Raw genomic sequence first — 21,052 nt, forward strand, 5'->3', positions numbered from 1 at the left:
AGCAGTTTCGTTAGCTTCGTTTCGTTATTTTGGCATTTTGGAGGGTAAATCCGGATGGAAACGCAATGGCTACTTGGTTGCTTCTTCCTGAGACTTATTTGTACTTATGTAGGTACATCATCAATTTTTACAGAAACAAGTCCAATACCAGCTAAACACTTATAAATCTTATGTATAAAAATGAATCCCAAAATGTGTTGGTAAGCGCATAACTCGAGAACGGCTGAACCGATTTCGATAATTCTTTTTTTATTATATTCCTTGAAGTACAAGGATGGTTCTTATGTAGAGAAAACGTAAATATTATGTACCACGGGCGAAGCCGAGGCGGACCGCTAGTAGTAGATAATATTATCATGTAGCAGTGGATAATATTATTTATTTAGCGTTTTAAACGTATATTCGAGAATAGCTTTATTTCTATCCCACTATATCCCTAGCCCGGTTTCGCCTGTACACGGGACATTAACCCGGTACATACGATTCGCGTCCAAACGGTCTCTTCAATCTGATGACCCACTTACATAATTCGGCCAATCAGCTCCACTAATTGAGTCGAATATACCATTACATGTCATCTTACCGTTGAATATGACACAAATTATAGTTACTATCAAGATTCAGGACATAATATTATATATTCTTATAAATAAAAATGAATCGCAAAATGTGTTGGTAAGCGCATAACTCGAGAACGGCTGAACCGATTTCGATAATTCTTTTTTTATTATATTCCTTGAAGTACGAGGATGGTTTTTATGTAGAGAAAACGTAAATATGTACCACGGGCGAAGCCGGGGCGGACCGCTAGTCTCTTATATATAAAAATGAATCGCAAAATGTGTTGGTAAGCGCATAACTCGAGAACGGATGAACCGATTTCGATAATTCTTTTTTTATTATATTCCTTGAAGTACGAGGATGGTTTTTATGTAGAGAAAACGTAAATATGTACCACGGGCGAAGCCGGGGCGGACCGCTACTCGCTAGTATAATATAAAAATCTGGATTTACTGGTAGGATAAAGCATAGTAGGATTTTTTAGAGATATTTTCGTTATATTAATTATTGTTTTTCGTTAATTATATCCTATGACTTTGCTTTAAATACTTTAAAACCCGCGACATTATTCAATATAGTAACTAATAATCATTTAAATACGTTGAGAGACATCACCCCACACGGCACATTCATATTGAATTATAATCATGAATTCTTCTTCGTAAAAGGCACAAATTTTAATCGCAAGTAAACAAAACATCCCTTAACATTAAACATCCAGACATGCAATTCCATACTAGATTCTATTCAAAGACTCGTATCATTAATTTTTATATGTTCCGTATAATATCCACGCAACAATTAACAATATTATTTCTTTATTTGCGCTAAGTGCGGTGCAAAACTGCACTTAGCGCTTCCTTGTCTTATTTTTGTTCCTTTATCTTTTAGTTATTACTGTTATCTCTAACTTGTACTAAGGCGTAGTGTTGTCCGCGTGTCGATACTTTCAATTCGATAAATGCGAATAGAATCGATTTTAGTTGCATGTACATATTATAATGAAAACGAGAAATTAGTCTTCTTATTAGCTTACTATTAAAGACGCTTTAGCGGTTAATTTCAATAATTGTAGAAATGAAAACTAATATGAACCTACTTTGAAAAATTGCCGTTAGTTTAAAAAATAATCTGTTAAAAACATTGATTACAACTATAAATAGTATAAACTAGGCTACCCGCATTCGGAAAAATAATTACAAAAACAAATTGATCGCATTTTTAATCGTAAGTATTACCTACTAAGTTTTTAATTTTACCGACAATTATTTCTCGAGCATTTTCCAGCCCTAACCATTCCGTGCTAAAAATATAATTGACTTGCGAAATTTTTGGACTTTACCTACAACATTAACGAAATAAACCTAGTAGTTTTAAATCAGTATGTATAAATTGCATATGCCGTGTATGTTTGTATGACGTTTAATAATGATGTCGTGACTCAAATATTGTGTGTTTCAAATTATGAGATGTTAATTGTTTTGATAAAGTAAATTACTTAATTCGTTTGTAGTGAAATACTAAAAGCATAATTTATCATTGAATGTGTGTTCTATCGAAAATTTTGTGAAACAATTTATGAGTAGGTACTTAGTGCCGGTAAAAAAATTAATGTGCTATGTGCTTGCTCTGCTTTACTTTGCTTTATGTCTTAGGTATTAGTCTATTATAATACGCATCAGGCTTTCCACCTTATAAAAAAATTTCATTCAAATCCATCCCGTCTCTAGATTAGCATGTACAAACAGAAAGACATAGTTTTGAATTGGATTTTGAAACATATATTTTTAAATTTTTTGCTCATATTAAAACTTGTAGGACAACAAGAGACTTAAACTTGTGCGTTATAATAAATATCTTACACTTTGCAAGAATAAATTATTAAAAAAATGCATACTTTAATATTTTCAAAACAAAGACTTGCGAAAAAAGTTTTAACGTTTATCACAGAGAATTATTGCAGCACTGAAAATCACAGTCTTTTCTCTAAAAGTTATTTCATGAATAATAACTACTTGAGACAAGTTCAAAAATTAGGTTCTTAAATAACCTCATAAATTAATCAGCCACATATCTTATTTATATGCATAGGTATTTGATACAAATTGCATCTACCAAAATTGTTTATATTACGAACTAGCGGTCCGCCCCGGCTTCGCCCGTGGTACATATTTCGCAATAAAAGTTAGCCTATGTTCTTTCTTAGGGTCTAAAGATTATCTGTGCCAAATTTCATCAAAATCGGTCCAGTAGTTTATGCGTGAAAACCATACATACATACATACATACATACAAACCTTTCCTCTTTATAATATTAGTATAGATAGGTATTTTAATAACTTTGCTAGTTGTAAAAGGAATCAACTAAACTCAGTTGTATATTTTAAAAATGTACTATTGTTATAGTAGGTACTAGGTACCTATATTTAAAAGAGTAAAAAAGTCAAGTGTTTCTCAAAATCCTGAATAAACAGCTGAAAAGACCTACATCGTTCTTTAAATTTTCCCTAACGACGTAAGTTTTTACCGTTCACAAGATTAAAATCTAAATATATCGTATTTTTTCTAAACTGAACAAAAGGCGAGGCGTAGAAAAATATTCGGCATATATCTCCAAATGAGATTCAACGACAGCCATCTGTGATTCGAATATATTTCCTGCAATGAGCTGCGAACAGGGATGCATTGAGATTAGATTGTCTCGGGGCGTCATTCTTTTGGAGCCCTACGACACAATGTTTGATGTTGATCTTATCTGATAGCAATATAGCGAAGTATGCAAGATTTGAGAACTAGATGAATCGATTGTTATTACCATTTCAGTCATTAATTTAGCAGATTTGAAAGGAAATTGATACTAACTCAGTAGTTTGTAATTTTTTTGAATATTCTTTCCTAAATAAATCGACATTTTGGAATCCGATAAGTATGCAATAGAAAAACGGACCTCTGACTTCGCAAATATAATACAATCACTAAATTCGATCGAAACATTTATGCTAAACCTAACGACTTCCTGAAAACTGTATACAATTTCATTAATATTAAAATGAGCAACCATAAGCTGTTAATAACCGTTTAGGTACTTAAGGATATATCTATAGTGAATATAGTTACGTATATGATGCCCTTAAAACAGAGCTTATTAAGATTAAGAGGCCTGGAAACTCGGGTGGCCCTGCCTTTCCTCGCTCTGAATTATTTAGAGAAAACGTCTTGCCTCTAACACGATCAAATTTCTTTACAATAATCAAATTTCGTATTACGTAAATAAGCCTCACGGATAATGAAATCGAACGATTTATTTGTTAAAATTGCTTTATTGGAAATGGCTGGTTATATGGAAACGGATGGCGGTTATTTTGAGTTATTTATTAGATGTATTTAATGTGTAATTTTTTATAACCTGAAGGGGAGAACTCGTGACTTCATGCTTTGTTTTTGCGAATGAGATTTTAGTACTCTCTATAGTATATGACACTTCATTTTTCTATCTGTTAATAAACAAAATTTGCACATCATGCATCATGCATATAAACTGTAAAGTGGAAACAGGACAATTTTGGGTTAAATAATCTCAAGGGGATTTCAAGATAGCAATGTAATTTAATTAGAGATACGTCTGTCTTCACTGAAAGCACTCTCACATTTCCGACTGGGGATATAGATAGCGTTCGTGACATATACAAGAATTCCACATTCAACTTCAAGGGCTACATTTCCGCAAACAAAATGCCTAACAAAAACACTTAACCTAAACAAAATCGTGTCCCCATTCCCCAGCCGAGGGTTCGGCCGTCCCATCCCATTCCAATTACAACTATGTCGCGAAAACAATAAGGTAGATAATCGCTGCAACGACTGCCTCTCTTTGATAAAGTCTTTTTTGGAGGCAGCGCGTCTAATGAGCCGTATAGAATAAAAAAGCTTCGTCTTTCTTAACATTTCTTTAAGGCCGTGTACGGTGGTCGCTTTGCTTCTTCAGGGCCATTTAATTTTAGACTGGGCACTCGTATGATGAGGCCATTTGAGGAAAGTTGCTTGATAATTTTAGACACCTTTTTATAGACCCTCACGAGGGACTTTAATAGACTTCATGACGTGACGATAACTCAAGGAGTCTAGGTTTGAAGATAAAAGTAAAGTTCAGAACTGTCCAAAACTTTCATTTATTATGGAAGTTTTCATGCTCGTTTCGTTTTATTAAAAAAATATAGGAAAAACTGTACACAGTACAAGCTACATTAGCCGCGAACCAGGGCGTGTCGCTAGTATAATAATATGTAAATAAAAACGCGAATAAGGTTTTCAGGTTACATGTACACAGATTTCTAGACCATCAATCAAAAGTAGCAGAAAGTAGTGCTTATGGTAATTTTGCTCATATCAGACATAAAATGAACGATCAGACATTTTGACAATGGAGCATTTCATTTCTCTTGCGTATAAATGAGTTATAATTTAATTGCCAACTGAAAATGTTAATTGAAGATTTCCATTCATCAAACATGATAAGTGTGATATGGCAATGCCAATGCACTGAATTTATTAATTCACTATTAAAAAGAAGAGTTCGCAAATTTTCGGAATATCTCCATGTTAAATAGTCTACGACATCATTTATATTTATATACCGATATCCCAGTTATCTTTAAAGAACGCAGATCATTTATAATACTCATTAATCTTCTAAGTAAGTAAATAACATTTTGGCAATACAACAAGTTTACAATTTTGCATACAACTAAAAAATAAATCCAATATTCCACGCTACGATAACACCAACAAAATACATCCATATTCGAGTCACAAACATATCATTCCACCGAACATCTTTATCAAAAACCTGAGACAACACAAACTGGTTAAAACCGGTGACGTCGCACATCAATCCGCCCGCCACCGGTTACCGTGACACCCGCCATTAATATCACAAAACATGGCGGATTTGTTTTGGCGCGAACTGAAATAGAATTAATTGATTCGCGGCACGCAATCCGTCAAGTGTTGCTTACCCCTAATTTCGGATTTGAACTAATACAGACGCACAACTAATTACGCTAGTGCGCTGATTTAGCACTGTTTAAACTACAAATTACTTCCCCAATAATGGCCCCATCATCCCGCCCTTACATTTACAATTTACATATTGTATTGTTGACATCTAGCAACACTTAACGCGTCCTCTGTAATATAATAGATAGCTCTACGTAAATATATCACTTGGGACTTAAACGTAATTTGTGAAAAGTGGGTGTGCTACGAACATACTATGACAACGCTTTTATAATAGTACTAGCGGTCCGCCCCGGCTTCGCCCGTGGTAGGTACATATTTACGTTTTCTCTACATAAAAACCATCCTCGTACTTCAAGGAATATAATAGAAAAGAATTATCGAAATCGGTTCAGCCGTTCACACGTGATGCCATGACAACGCGAAACGGGTGCAGACCCGCCGCCTTTTTATAGCTCCCGCCGCGAAGCGCGTCGAACGCGGCAACTGATACACAAAAATAATCCTTATGGCTGCATGATTCTGTATTCACGCGCGATGACTTATAGCGTATTTCATGTATAACTTTGGTGTTTCTACACCGATTTACATGATTCTTTTACTATAACCTGCCCAGGAGTATGAAGAATAATTGTGCCAAATTTGGTTAAAATCCGTCGTGTAGTTTTTGTTTCTATAACGAATATACAGACAGACAGACAGACAGACAGACAGACAGACAGACAAAAATTTTACTGATTGCATTTTTGACATCAGTAGCGATCCCTTATCACCCCTTCATAGTTTTTTTTTAAATATATTTCATGTACAGAATTGGCCTCTCTACAGATTTATTATAAGTATAGATTAGCTTATAATATTAGAGTATACCCAAATGTTATAAGATAATATCGTAGAACCGAATCTCTGGCATGTTTCTGATCGATTCGCAATCTAGGTTCTGCCGTCTACGTATCTTTGTCTTATCATTAGGCAATAATATTGCTTTAAAGTTATTGAATAAAATTAAATCAGTTGTAGCAATAGGTAGTTTGATGTTATATTGTACTTTATGATACAAACATAATTTAGTAGAAAATTAAAATCTTTATCAATATAATAAACTCCTTGTTTCCAGTGACGTGTGAACTGTTGTAAGACAAATGTTAAAAAATAAATCTAATGTATGTTTGTAACATTACCCGTTATAAAAATTCGATCAGAAAAACATACATTATATGTGAATCAACTCCATCTCTTCGGGTAACGGGACAGAACACATAATTCAATACAAAACTTTAACGAATAAATAAATAAAGTTGAAATTCCATTATTGTTTCAACTTCCCGAAGGTTCAAAGGTGATGCCATGTTAAGATTAAAAATTACCCGAGGATAGCTAACTTTTATCAACATAACGAGGGCGACCCGCTGATCCGTGAAAAACATCGGAACGCTCAAGTTTTACAATTTACCTATACATTATTTAATATACAAGATATTTTTGTGCGTACTGTACTCAGTAGCGAAATCAATGAGCTGAATTAATTGAAATAAAGCACGTGTATACTTTATATTCAAAGTCAAGCATTTATTCGTTCAACTGTTTTTCCTTTAGATCTTTGTATTTTATTATAATTAGATTCGTTCGGAAATTTTCTTTAGGAAAACAACATTTAAGTATATGGCTTATATCGATTCGTCGTTTTTGCGATTGAACAATCCAAACATAAAAAAATGTACAGTACGGTCGTCGTTGATTAATTGATAAAATAATTAGAAAAATGTATTATTAACAAGTAAATCGTGTCGATAGAGAATTATTATTTATTATCGTCTAATTAATGCTAAGAAATAACACAAAAGTATAATTTATAGATTTAACTTAATGGTCGTAAGCCACACACGCTGCGCTCAGCTGTTGTTTATTTGCAGTAAATTTCACACGATATATTTCATAATAAATTTCATAATGTAATAGAAAAATTACAGTGCGATATATTTCATAATGTACTAGCTGTGCCCCGCGGTTTTATCTGCATTGCTCCGCTCCTGTTGTATATAGCGCTTTTCTCGATAAACGGGCTATCTAATATCTTTACACAGAAAGAATGTTTCAAATCGGACCAATAGTTCCTGAAATTAGCGCGTTCAAACAAACAAACTCTTCAGCTTTATAATATTAGTATAGATAATCTTCTTATATATAAAATTCTCGTGTCACAATGTTAGTCTGCATACTCCTCCGAAACGGGTGGACCGATTCTCATGAAATTTTCTGTGCATATCGGGTAAGTCTGAGAATCGGCCAACATCTATTTTTCATATGTACCACGGGCGAAGCCGGGGTGGACCGCTAGTAGATTATAATATTAGTATAGATTAGAAAAATTCAAGTTTTAATAAAATATATATTTTCTAGAAGAATTGTCTATAAATACATAGACAATTCTTCTAGAATCTAGAGTATAGGGTTTCACATCTGTTTCACTGGTCGATTTTCTTTCCGGGCTTGTGAGCTTTTGGGCCCCGCCAGACCGTGACGATTTTTTTCGTCTCCGCCGGACATAGAGCCCTTAGGTTTAAATTTCACGCATAAACTAGTAAGGGATACCATCTTTATTTTATTTATCGATACTCAAGCATTAATGAAAAAAAATTCATGAAATCATTTAGTTCAGTAAATTATGATGTACACATTTATCTAAGATAACTTATTATACAACTAGAGGTCCGCCCCGGCTTCGCCCGTGGTACATATTTCGCAATAAAAGGTAGCCTATGTCCTTTCTCATGCAAATTGGTTCAGTAGTTTAGGCGTGATTGAGTAACAGACAGACAGACAGAGTTACTTTCGCATTTATAATATTATAATATGTATTAGTGTAGATTATGGATTATGGATTATGGATTACTTTTAAATTTTTGGTTCCTCAAGAGCATAATATTTTTTATTACAATAAAACTTGACATACATAAGTAACGAGAAGTACAAAACAAATAAACAACGCTTAAACAAGTACATATTTAAATAAAGATTCAGTTGCTTTAATTACAGAACACACCCTTGCACTTTTCGCACAGAAAACGCGACTTAAAAGTGTAAAAGGTGAAGGTTATTAATCATAATAAAAACCACATTTTCCTTTATTGAAAATAATAGGTTTGCCGCCAATTTTTCGAGTAATTTATGCAATATAACAATATTTACGTGACAAAGATAATCAATGTAAACAAAACCATTTGAGTAGCGCCAGGATAATGGCCGCCATCTTTGTTGGGCCCATTCATTAACAATAATGTGTTTACCGTGTGCTGTTATTTAGCTTATTCCGTCGCTTTAATACATTTACCGCGCTTTTTATTTATCTCGCTGAGGATTAGACAAACCTGTAGAGACGAATTTGTTTTGATTGCGTTTAGACAATATTGCAATAAGTTTATGTTTTACATAGAGCTTTCACGATATTTTTATCATTCTTATTAGACACAAACAATTCATGAAAATTTTACATCCCTTAGAATTTATAAATATTTGAATTTTCTTAAATTTTCACGGTGGATGGTAACTGTGAGTAAAAATAAAGTTTATCGGTATCTAAAACTTGCTAAAAAGTAAAGTAAAGTAGATAAGAACAATCTTAAGTAGGTAGGTTTTTAGTAAATCCTGTTTTATTAGTCAAACATACTATCCTACAGAGAAATTTGATATTTGTGGTACCTAATATATTCAAGACTATAACTTAGCAATTTTAAATACGAGAACGTATTTAGTTCTTTTACGACCAAACTATTATTTCATTATCAGTCAAATCTAACTAAATGAAAGCATTCATTCCATATAAAGACATACATCTTTTTAAAAGCTCAACAATGGACTACCTCAGGGCCGCGACCTCAAAATAGTTAAATTATAAGGTCTAAGCAAAAACGACGCGTCATTCCACGCGAAAGGGTGGACGTTCAGACTCATAATCATTAATTTGTGAAGTTTCAACGTACTGTAGGACAGATTAATGTATAACCACCCTTATTACTTTAGACCTGACATACGGGCATGATAAGTAGGATCTATAATACGCATAATTTGAACGAGCGATTTGTATATGGAATTTAATTTTATTGTAATTTGTAAATTATTGTTGTTAGTTGTTTTCATTGTTAAAGTAAAACCATTTATTTTTTTTCAAAGTGAAACTTTTATTACATCGCATCGTCTCAAACTTTTTGGTCTGTGTAGCGCATGTCGCGTGACGGTCGAACCGTACGATAATTATCGTACAAATACGATAATTTTGTGCCTAAGTTTCACTTTTACCGTGGTTTCATAAAACCACACAACATTTTAATTTTTTTTTTTTATTATAATATATAGGTACCTCTTTTATATACAATATTGAATTACAATTAAATTGTATTTGCTTTTAAAATCGTTAAAAGTCTTTGAAGTGTTTGTTAAATAAATACTTAAACAAAAAGGGTACAAGGAATATTGCAACAACTTGCACTTTTCTGGACCATGAAAAGTTACTCAAAATTGTTCTTATGGAATGAAAACAACAGTGTTACGGAAAATACTTGTTTATAGTGAAAGCAGATAAATAAAAATAAGATCGTTAATGAAGACAAAATCTTTTACAAATCTTTACTAACACAATTGTTAATTCAACTATGCTACTTATTTCGTCAAATCTAACTACAATCATTCGTTTTAGTGCCGTAGGATTTTTCCGTAGAAATAAATTCTGGCAGTTGCTCTATAACTTGACCATTAACATGATAATTCAAGTGATGTCAACAGGCAGGCCAATTTCAAGGTAAGCTTCGTTGCATGAGAGAATGCCAGCGATTCGGTTCAAACTCCATTTGACAGTCAAAAAACCCGACGTTCCCAAATCCACGGCATACATTACCCCTTAATCCGGCGGAATATTTTAGGCCAACTTAAAATGCCGAAATTCCATTCAAACTAGACTATCAACGCATACCTGAGTATAAATTAGCTATTTCATGTATTATGCAAAACGAGTGTCCCCTCATATCTCCATGTTCCATACTTAACCGTTGATTAACTGAACCTCAACTAAGCAGTGTACATGCATTAACGTAATTATACTGCAACGACAATACGTAGGATTTGGAGCATTAGAGCGTTGGGGTCATCTAGCTGAGGGTTAATGGGATTCTGTTTAATATGGGCGTTTAATAGATCTTAATGCTTCGATTGACGATATGGCCGTAAACCGCTTGGACAAAGAAGTTACGGTATATGCGAGAAGCAAAAGACGTATCACTTCAGTCAACTATGTGTCCCGGTAACATGTAGAGATACACACATAGAGACTTCTAAATCAGCAATTAAATGTTACCTTTAAATCCTAACAAAACACAATTACAGTTACAATTGGACTCAATACTGGTATCCTAACAAAAGCTACTGTCTAATAAAATTATAAGAAGGTTAGTGAGAAACAACACATGCTATTATACCCTGATCGATTGCACTAGGTGACCAGCAATGATCAAAGCACCAAAGAAACACTAAGGTTGAAGTTTGGCAGATATTTAGGTGCTGAATTTGAGATTTTAGCACGTGCCTCTTAAACGAGACTTATTCCCATGGGCTCTTCGGGCTTCGTCATTAATAATTCAGATGACACTTGCGAGAGAAACGGGTGTGATTTACGAGTAAAACGTCAATTGCAATACTTAAGATTTAGTGTGGGACATTCAATACGCATTTTTATGATATCGCCGGTGGTTGATCAATTTGGCCGCAAAAAGTTTTTATTTGAAATATTGATAATTATTGATATAGAATGAAATGTATCTATACCACGCCCAATTAAAATGTAGGTACCTCCTAATACCGTGTCTGTAGATATTCGTCCTAGCAATTTACATTCAAACAAACAACAAATATAAATTATATAAACAAGCAAGTTCCGTTCCTACTCAATTTATTGTGATATAAAATCGTCATCGTAATCTTACCTAGAAGACAATATACCAAGACACAATAACAAGCATAAACCAGCATTACCACAATAACGATCCCTTATTTAAGTTCACTTGAGCTCAATAAAGCACCTACATCATTTATTAAACAGAAGTTATTCATACGCCTACGTCTCGTCGCTAAAGGACCTGCACAATTATTACTTCCCTAATTAACTTTTAATCACCACGCGTCCCATAAACTTACCCATCTATTGTTTAAACTTTGAATAGTTCAACCCTTACGATTTAATCCCCGACGCGTTATTACGAGTTGCTTTATCGGTATGTATTTTAGGGTTGCCAGTTCGGGAATTGTGGAAATTAAGGATAATTAATAAGGTAGAGAATATATTTAAACTATACTTGATTCTCGTTTTCTGGATAGAGCAAATAAACATTTTTCGAATAGTTTAGTTTCTGTAACTTAGAGTAAGTCCACACGGCGCGTCGCGTCCACTACGACGACGCAACGCTGACGCGACGCGCCGTGTGGACTTACTCTAAGTCTTTTGTTCCTATTTAATAATTACCAATAGTGATTACCCCAGGACAGATCTTTGACATTATTTATATGATTATAATAGTTATTTTGTAAAATTAAATTGTAAAACTGATTTAAAAGAGCAACTATGGAGTTTCTTGCCGGTTCATCTCCGTAGATACTGCTTTCCGAATCGGTGGTAAATGTTAAAAATATGTAATGACATTTCAAAAGTGCTTCTAGAAGAAGTCTAATTGAATAAATAAATGTTTGAGTTTGAGTTTGATTAAATACCATAATATATTCGGGCAAGTAACAAAACAAGACCCGGAAATATCTACTAATAAAAATTATTTCAAAAATAAATACCTAGTTAAAATGAGAATATAAATAATAAATTAATCATTTAAAAACACCAATCCTTATTCAATTAATGTTTTCACTACATTAAAACTATTCAATAGCCCTACGATCGTGGGCAGAATATGAACGAACCTCATTGGTGTTCCAGCGATGGCGCTGGGCGGCGAAATGCTCCGCCCTGGGCAGGCTCTCTAGATTCTCCGGCAGTTTTATCGGTTCTCCATCTGAAAAGAATAATAGAATTAGAGATTTAATTAAATAAGTGAAGCAAGGTGTAACTCAGGCGTACAGGTATAATAGTTTAAAATTGGTCAAACTTTTAGTGTTTCATTTTTTTTCATAAAATAAAAAATCGAGAAATATGGATTTTATAGACAAATTATCATTTTCACTTTAAAAATATAAAGGTTGTAATTGTATGCGATCTATAGAATAAATCTATTATCTTGGGAAACACATATTATAATATCTCAAAAACTAATATCACTGTTTTCTTTGACTTGTACTTATTTGTTATAAAATGCTCTATTGCTCTATTAATCCAGTATTGACCTAACATATTTCTTTCTTTTATTTCAGAAGTTCGAATACCTACTGTAATTCAAAGGAGAGCACAGTTGCAGCAACTCTAGAACCTAATTGCAGAAAAGAATTAAAGTAATTAAACAGAAAAGAAGATAAACATAATGCACATGGAATTTATTCGTTCACTTCAGCATCCCAAAGCGCATTTCATTTTATTTCCTAAAGTAACCGTACATGACCAAAGGTCCATAAATAACGCTGAAACAGCGACAAAGCAAAACCGCGTTGTAAATATCCCCAGTCTATTCGCTTGAAAAAATAAAAAGCTCCAGAAAGAATTACAAGAAGCTAAAAATGTGTCTCACACGTTATCTGGTAACCACGATTGGACAAAATTAGTGGGCACTCGAGCAAAAGCTTAGCTGGCGAAATTTCTTCCTACTACACAAACGACCAATTTATTTCTCGAGCTCCTTAACTGAAAAACGAGGAAAAACCCTCTTAATTTCAACAGTATAAGAGCTCACATTGCCTCCCGTTTAGAACATTAAATTGGCAACTCCGTATACCGGACGGCGACGGAATTTCAACAAGTTGGTCCATAGATTATTGCAAATTTAAGCCCGCCGCTGAGACTCTCGTATGCTTAAAGATATAAGGTTTATTTTAGCGTGATGGGATGTAGGAATTATTTGCCGTATTTAAGGCTGTGCCGCTTGCAGCGCAGACATTCTTGACGAATGTTGCCAAAAACCTGGAAGGTTTTCACCTCGTTTTCGACTTCCGTTATTGTTTCCCCGGTGTCAAGATTGTAGTTATAAATTAAGGTACTATTAAGATGCTTGTATGTCGCTAAGAATTTTTACTTTCTAGGCGAAATTTTACAGTTTCGTCGTGCCAGCTCATTTTACTAGCTTTACCTTCTCTTTTAAATATTACAAAAGTGTGAAACACTGCCACAAAATAATGTACAACGTAATAAGTACTTAGTAATATAACTAGTTACATCCATAGAAAAAAAAATTGAAGATATAAAAAAATGAATATTTACAAGATTTAATGATTCATTTCCAGGTAAAGTAATTCACAATAATAATACAAAATAATGTTTCTATTCCATTCATATTATATCAGATACCTGATACATACTTATCTACTTACATAATATTTATAAGGTACCAGTTAGATTTTACCAGTTAGCTAACTGCTAAGCTAATTACAATCAGATAGATTTTTTAAAGATATCAAACAAAAATACGATACAAATCATCACAGTACGTTTCTATCTCATAAAACATTTAGGTAACTATATGTGAATAATGTACTATAATAGACGTACTTTGCTAGTAATGTTTAGAATTTATTATTGCACGCCTCATAAGCGAAGCGTTGAAGTGGGTACTACTGTCACTTCGCGCAAAACATCTGATTTTTCAAACTTAAAATGTCTTTATGTATCATACATTGCACTTGTAAGATAATACATACACCCACATATTAAGAAAAAACACTATTTTTAACGTTCATGATATTTTTGATGTCATTTTTGTTATTTAAACTAGTTAAAAAACAGTTTAAAAAAGTTCTGTCTTGGACGTCCGTGTGTCTGTATGTGCGGATCCTTTTTCTTGTTAACACGATAGCGACCGAAATACTTTACTAATCGAGTCTTTTTTTTTCTCTTACGCTTGAGTATGCTCAGGAATAGAACCCTTTCATTTTTCAGGGTCTGATTCGATGTGGTTTAATTGTTATTAAATAAACAAAAATAATAATTAATAAATATTTATTAAAAAAAAATTATGAGGCGTGCACTTTTGGATTTTCCAAATTATTTATAGTTATGCATGGGTCAACATCTATATTACAGCACTAAAATATTGTTTCAATAAGAACCTGCAGTTAGTTACCTACTACTACTTAAATCCTGAAATCTGCCCTTTCAAACAAGCATTATTAGGTAGGTAAGTTAAATAATAAAATATCGTAAGAGGTCTGTATTTCATTTAGTTATACATTTTATTGCACGCCTCATAAGCGAAGCGTTGAGGTGGGTACCTACTACTGTCACTTCGCGCAAAACATCTGATTTTTCAAACTTAAAATGTCTTTATGTATCATACATTGCACTTGTAAGATAATACATACACACACATATTAAGAAAAAACACTATTTTTAACGTTCATGATATTTTTGATGTCATTTTTGTTATTTAAACTAGTTAAAAAACAGTTTAAAAAAGTTCTGTCTTGGACGTCCGTGTGTCTGTATGTGCGGATCCTTTTTCTTGTTAACACGATAGCGACCGAAATACTTTACTAATCGAGTCTTTTTTTTTCTCTTACGCTTGAGTATGCTCAGGAATAGAACCCTTTCATTTTTCAGGGTCTGATTCGATGTGGTTTAATTGTTATTAAATAAACAAAAATAATAATTAATAAATATTTATTAAAAAAAATTATGAGGCGTGCACTTTTGGATTTTCCAAATTATTTCATTTATATACATAACATTATATTTAATAACATGGGACACTAAATTAATTATTAAAACATTACAGAGGCAAATTATTGTAACAAGTACTATGAATGCCATTTAAAAATTTAATATTATCAGAAAATCCTCTGAAATCCCAATTTTCTTAATTGCTCTCGCTTCGTTTTTATAACCCAATCCTATATAAATTACCTTTAATATTACTTTATAAAGACCAAATTCACTTTAATCACGTAAACGGATTCATCTGCAATTTTTTAAATCTATTTTCTATGAAGATCTAAAAGTTTCATTGTTTCAACTTTCATCCATCAAGTTTACAGAAGCTTCCGTACTAGCTAAACTAGGGACATATTAATAAATAATGGAATTGAGTTAACAAGAAAGAGTAATGAGATTTTGGTTAAAAAGAGAAACATAATTTAAGCTCAGCAACGAAAATTATCTAAAAAGATACACGAACGTTCAAAATCAGAGACACAAAAGATATATTATTCGTAACTCGACGTCTGTACATAACTAATGACCCACTACTCCTAACGAACAAGCGAAACTACTTCTTTGTAGCCACCCCTATGTGTAGGGTTGTCGGTTTTTATTTTTGCATTTCACAGTCCATTTTTCAAAGCCAGTTTCGTCAAGCATCTGTTGGAAATCAATCAGCAAAATAGGCGACGAAACAATTCCAATTTCAAATTTTATAACTTCAGTAAGTTTACTTTCTATGCAAAGTACATAAGTATAAAGAAAGCGTTTTAAATACAATCAATTATAGATTAATTTAACGCCCCTGTTGTTTGCTTATGCTTTTGTTGAAATAAATAAATATACAAAGGATCGCAGTCTCAATATGGAAAGCTATTATTTATTTTGACAGACATCAACAACAAATAATATGTTCTAGCTAATTTTTATGTAGATTAGAAAACGGTTGATAAAGGTACCTCGTTCGCTTCCACCGTTCGAGGTTAATAAATAATGAAACATTAAATACAAAATGTGTCAGCCCTACGGCCATCTCGAGCCCTCCTTTGTTCTACTGGCCTTAACACGAGTCGATTTGGAGGGTGTGGAAAAAATTCTTTTTTATTATTTCACATCTGGCTACGTTTTATATCGACTGTAACGTTGTTTCCGACCCAAATTACAAATTTAAGGAACGATAGAATATGTTACGTATTTATACAACCTAATTTCGAAAGGAAAATACGACTGGGTAGCACTAATTTCATCTTTTTGTTCTTTACGAGGTCTCGCTTCAACCAGACATACAGAAAACAGTGTTCCTACACCTAAGATATGATTTATATCCCATTGGTCAGGTTATGATTAATATTTTAACTCAGGTCTTAGCCTCTCCCAACCAAAACATTTAACAGAGTTATTTAAAACGATCACAAGTACTCCAGTAGGTATAAGAATAGTCCCATGTTGTCTTCATCAACTACCTCGCCGTTACATTATTACCTGTTTGAAAAACAGACTAGGTACCTAGTAGCTTTCTATAACTAAAGCAAGATTAGTCAAAATGTTACTTTAATTCCTAGGTAAACCGTTATTTTCTACATCATTACGTTCGTTTAAAACGCAGATCTCAGTTATATTGAACTGTCCGCCCCTCTTGGCTCCCATTTTGGTCGCCGACTATAAGTCTCGGGTTTATTATTTAAGGAAAAGTTATTTCCTAACAGGGAACGCTGAGTTGGATCTCTATGGCCGTGACTTTTACACTGTTGCGAAAAATATAGCTTCCTGCTTCTTAAGATTAAAAAAAATTGGCAAGAAAAAATTAAATTTTGAACAAATAAGGAGCAACAAATCGATTTTAGTCGGGTAACTGTTAAATTTGTAGGTACTTAATCATACCAGTTTTATAAGTACTATTATCTTTACTAATATTATAGAGTTGAAGAGTTTGTTTGTTTGAGCGCGCTAATCTCAGGAACTACTGGTCCAATTTGAAAAATTATTCCGGTGTTAGATAGCCCCTTTATCGAGGAAGGCTATAAGCTATATTATAACATCACGCAAAGATCAACAGGAGCGGAGCATTGCGGATAAAACCGCGGGGCACAGCTACCTAGTTGAGGATAAGATCAAAACAAGCCCTCGGAGATCATGTACCTACAAATTCAACCAACTTTTGGAAATCGGTACATCAGTTACTGAATAAAGATTTTTTTATGTGCGTATGTTCGCGAGCGAATCCGCAGGCATAATCTAGTTTTTATGTTTATGTAGAAGATGATTTTGTTCAACAAATTATTTTAATCTCACTTAAGTATAATTGAAATAAAATAAAAAACATATTTTGTTCCATGTTTTATTAGTCTAATATAGTTATTGCTTACATTACCAATCTTATATTAATTAAATTTTAGCGTTAGAGCCCGCGTGAATTTAAAAAAATATAAATTTACCCAACATTCATAGACACAACTAAAATAAATAAAGTCGGATACAAAATTTCAATAAAACGTAATAATAAGCTACATTCAATTTTATTGATTTTGTTCGTGCTAAGTGGTATTAATAGATACTAATGCAATATTTGAATGTAGGTAAAATCATTGCACATTATTTTATTAATTTTTCACTCAACAAATTGCCACTCAACAAATTGCCTATAATATAAGGTTGCCAATTCCTTTGCAAATAAAAGTATTTTAAATTAACTAATAAATCATGATATATGTATTATAAAAATAAAAATTAACTTTGTCAGTACATAATATTATAAAAGGAATGTAGGTAAATTATGTTATATCAAACGCGAACATTATTTATTTAACATGGTTTGTCAGTCTTACATGAAACCAGCGAAATAATTATTTTATTTTACTAAAAATTACCACCTAGACAGAAAAATACACAGTAGAAATATTGTTTTGCTCTTAAAAGCTAGAATTGGCAACCCTATTCACAAATACATATCTTTTATATATAAAAATGAATCGCAAAATGTGTTGGTAAGCGCATAACTCGAGAACGGCTGAACCGATTTCGATAATTTTTTTTTTATTATATTCCTTGAAGTACGAGGATGGTTTTTATGTAGAGAAAACGTAAATATGTACCACGGGCGTACCGGGGCGGACCGCTAGTAAGTAATAAAACAAATATTAATTCCAATAGCCTTCTTTTATATAGTAAGTTCTAAGCAAATATTTTGATTTAAATTGGAGTTTAATGTAAGTTCTAAACAAATATGAAATCAGGAGGTAATCCGTAATATTGTATGTATACATACATATATGTATGGGATGTTAAAGAATTAAGATTATTTATAATTACTTGTAATATTAATATTGAATAACTTTACCATTGCTGTTGCTAAGCTTTGTCAATTATAATTTTCTTATTATATTTCTATACAAAAAGTATCTCATTAGGCATCATTACAAAATAACAGAATATAAGTATAATTAAGTATCTAAAATAAAAAGCAGCCAATAGTCACTAAGTCAATAAAATTATTTATAAAATTATTCAAATAATTAATATATTATTATGCATTAAAACATCTTTGTACAATTTAAAATTCAACACAAAAACAAAATAAATTGTATAAAAAGTAAATTACAAATCCTTTAATATTTCTAAGCATTGTATTGCACAGATACAATATAATTATGACAGAGCAATATTTTATCTATTACACATACCTACTAATATCTCAACATCAATTTCTCAGCAGAATGACTATGCTATTTTATAACTTCCTCATCATGGCATAATACCAAAAGGCATTTATAAAAAAAATATTTATTATGGGTCACAGTACAAAAATCAAAAGGAACAACAAAATGCCTCTAGTTATGGCAAAATTATCACAATGCGTATATTATAATACAATAAAATTACTGTTTTTTCTTCTCTTTCTTGACTGTAGGTACAAATAATGCAACTGTTTTCTGTAATAACTCAGTGAATATCATTGTACCTATGAACACTAATAATGTGCCGATCCAATGCCCAACAGTGAAGGGATTTTTAAAGTACAAAATAGAGAATATGAGAGATACAAACTTCCTTAATGTCACTGTAAGAGTAACAACTAAAGACGCACACTCAGTAGTCAAAACATACACAGAACTGATACATAGTCCTTGTGTTAATACATATAATATCAACCACAAAACTTGTCTAGGGAATGTGATGCCTAAAAATTCGACTACAGGTGTATTTAATGCTAAAGACACATGATTGGTAATATTAGGTGCTGTCGGTAACCAAAACACTAATGGTAACAAATGAGTATAATATAACGCCTCCCACGGGTGCTTTCCATACTTGGAATATAACGACTCTTGGAAAATTCCCATTCTAGCTGAGACGAATAGGGCAAAGGTCAGAATAGCAATGCCCAAACACCACCAGAGCCAGTCAATGAACTTGAGTTTCTCTTCCTCGGCAGCGTCTTCATGAGTTTCCCTTGGGGCTTTGACGTCACCACTTGATTGTATAGTACATATGGCTATACCAGCTGATATCATAAATACTGCTAGGTACTTTAACACTGGGTAGCGCTTTTTCAATATCCACACACCCATAGCCATGTTTGCCATGAGCGAACCAGCCCTGAATATCATATGCAACGGCATAGATATATTGAAGTCAAATGCATAGTTGTTGGCTACACTGCTTGTCCAGAAGAATCCCACGAGTAATAAGTACTGTTTGAAGGGTATATTCCTCTTTGCTGTTCCAAATTTGCCAACAGTACAAAATCCGACTGACGCAATGAATAAGAATTGCAAAAATGTCGCCAAATTTCCCGCGCCTGGGTCCTCTTTCACAACCAATTCCAAAAATATAACATTGGAACAACATCCAACAAACACCATACAAATGGCCAACGCCGCTTTTGGGCTCATCGTGAATCTGAAAAATAAAGAAAAAAATAAATAAAAAAACGTATTCCGATACCGGGAATCGAACCCGAGCCTCCTGGGTGAGAGCCAGGTATCCTAGCCACTAGACCATATCGGATATTGACAGTGCATCTGAATTTAGCAATAGTAAGCGCAAGTTTTTTCCTTTTATCAAAAAAACACTATAATATAACATCTTATTAACAAATTAACAATCGTTTATCATTTTATGCAGCATTTAGTAATAACTATCTAATCATTAGTTGATTACGACATACAAGATACATGTAAGTAAAGGTTATTTTTAATTATTGTTCTTGACACAAAACTAATACATGAGAAGTTCAAGGTTTTGAGTACAAAATTATAAATATATACTTACATTTTCAGCACTTTTTCACACTTTATCCGTAAATAAACACTAAAATCACGAAACTATAAACATTCTGACAAGCGGCGCACGTTTGACAACGACGGACACTGACGTGTGTGTGTGTGTACGGCTGCGTAATCGACAAATTCTGATTTGTGTTTGTGACCGTGGCCTCGAACGCTATACGCATGCGCAGAAAGAGGTCGTAGATAAAACAGTCTTATATTCACAGATAAAACGAGGATAGATGGCGCTAATCATAATTTATCAACAAGCCAGGATTTGGAACATCTTTTAGTTTTATAATTTCTATTTTTATTGTGTTTTGTTTGATTAATCGTGTGGTTCAGTTAAAAAATAGTTTTTAATAACTATACCCACTTA

General features: G+C 32.9%; 2 protein-coding genes and 1 non-coding gene across 4 annotated transcripts in view; all 3 read right to left on the reverse strand.

The window, feature by feature from the left end:
- Camta (Calmodulin-binding transcription activator) overlaps positions 1 to 12,626 on the reverse strand; it is a 98,271-nt gene extending 85,645 nt beyond the window's left edge. For both annotated transcript variants that reach the window (XM_089702119.1, XM_089702117.1), the window contains exon 1: positions 12,532 to 12,626. The gene's annotated coding sequence lies outside the window, so the exon portion shown is untranslated. The remainder of the gene's footprint in view (positions 1 to 12,531) is intronic.
- A 5,395-nt stretch (positions 12,627 to 18,021) lies between these two features.
- Efr (ER GDP-fucose transporter) lies at positions 18,022 to 20,812 on the reverse strand. The gene is made up of 3 exons (XM_089702120.1): positions 20,678 to 20,812; positions 18,539 to 20,305; positions 18,022 to 18,355 (listed from the first exon to the last, which is right to left on the reverse strand). The coding sequence occupies exon 2, from the start codon at positions 20,296 to 20,298 to the stop codon at positions 19,282 to 19,284; it is 1,017 nt and encodes a 338-aa protein (XP_089558246.1). The 5' UTR covers positions 20,299 to 20,305; positions 20,678 to 20,812; the 3' UTR covers positions 18,022 to 18,355; positions 18,539 to 19,281.
- Positions 20,342 to 20,413, reverse strand: TRNAE-CUC (transfer RNA glutamic acid (anticodon CUC)). Its single transcript has one exon. It is a non-coding gene; the product is annotated as a tRNA-Glu (tRNA).
- Positions 20,813 to 21,052: the final 240 nt, after the last annotated feature.

The sequence above is a fragment of the Colias philodice genome, chromosome 13 (assembly GCF_061535455.1).
Source record: "Colias philodice isolate Cphi_HAF_F1 chromosome 13, ilColPhil1 Martin Lab GWU primary, whole genome shotgun sequence".
Lineage (NCBI taxonomy): Eukaryota > Metazoa > Arthropoda > Insecta > Lepidoptera > Pieridae > Colias > Colias philodice.

Excerpts from the sequence above, each read along its gene's own strand:
- Efr (XM_089702120.1), bottom strand. The coding sequence starts at position 20,298 with ATGAGCCCAAAAGCGGCGTTGGCCATTTGTATGGTGTTTGTTGGATGT.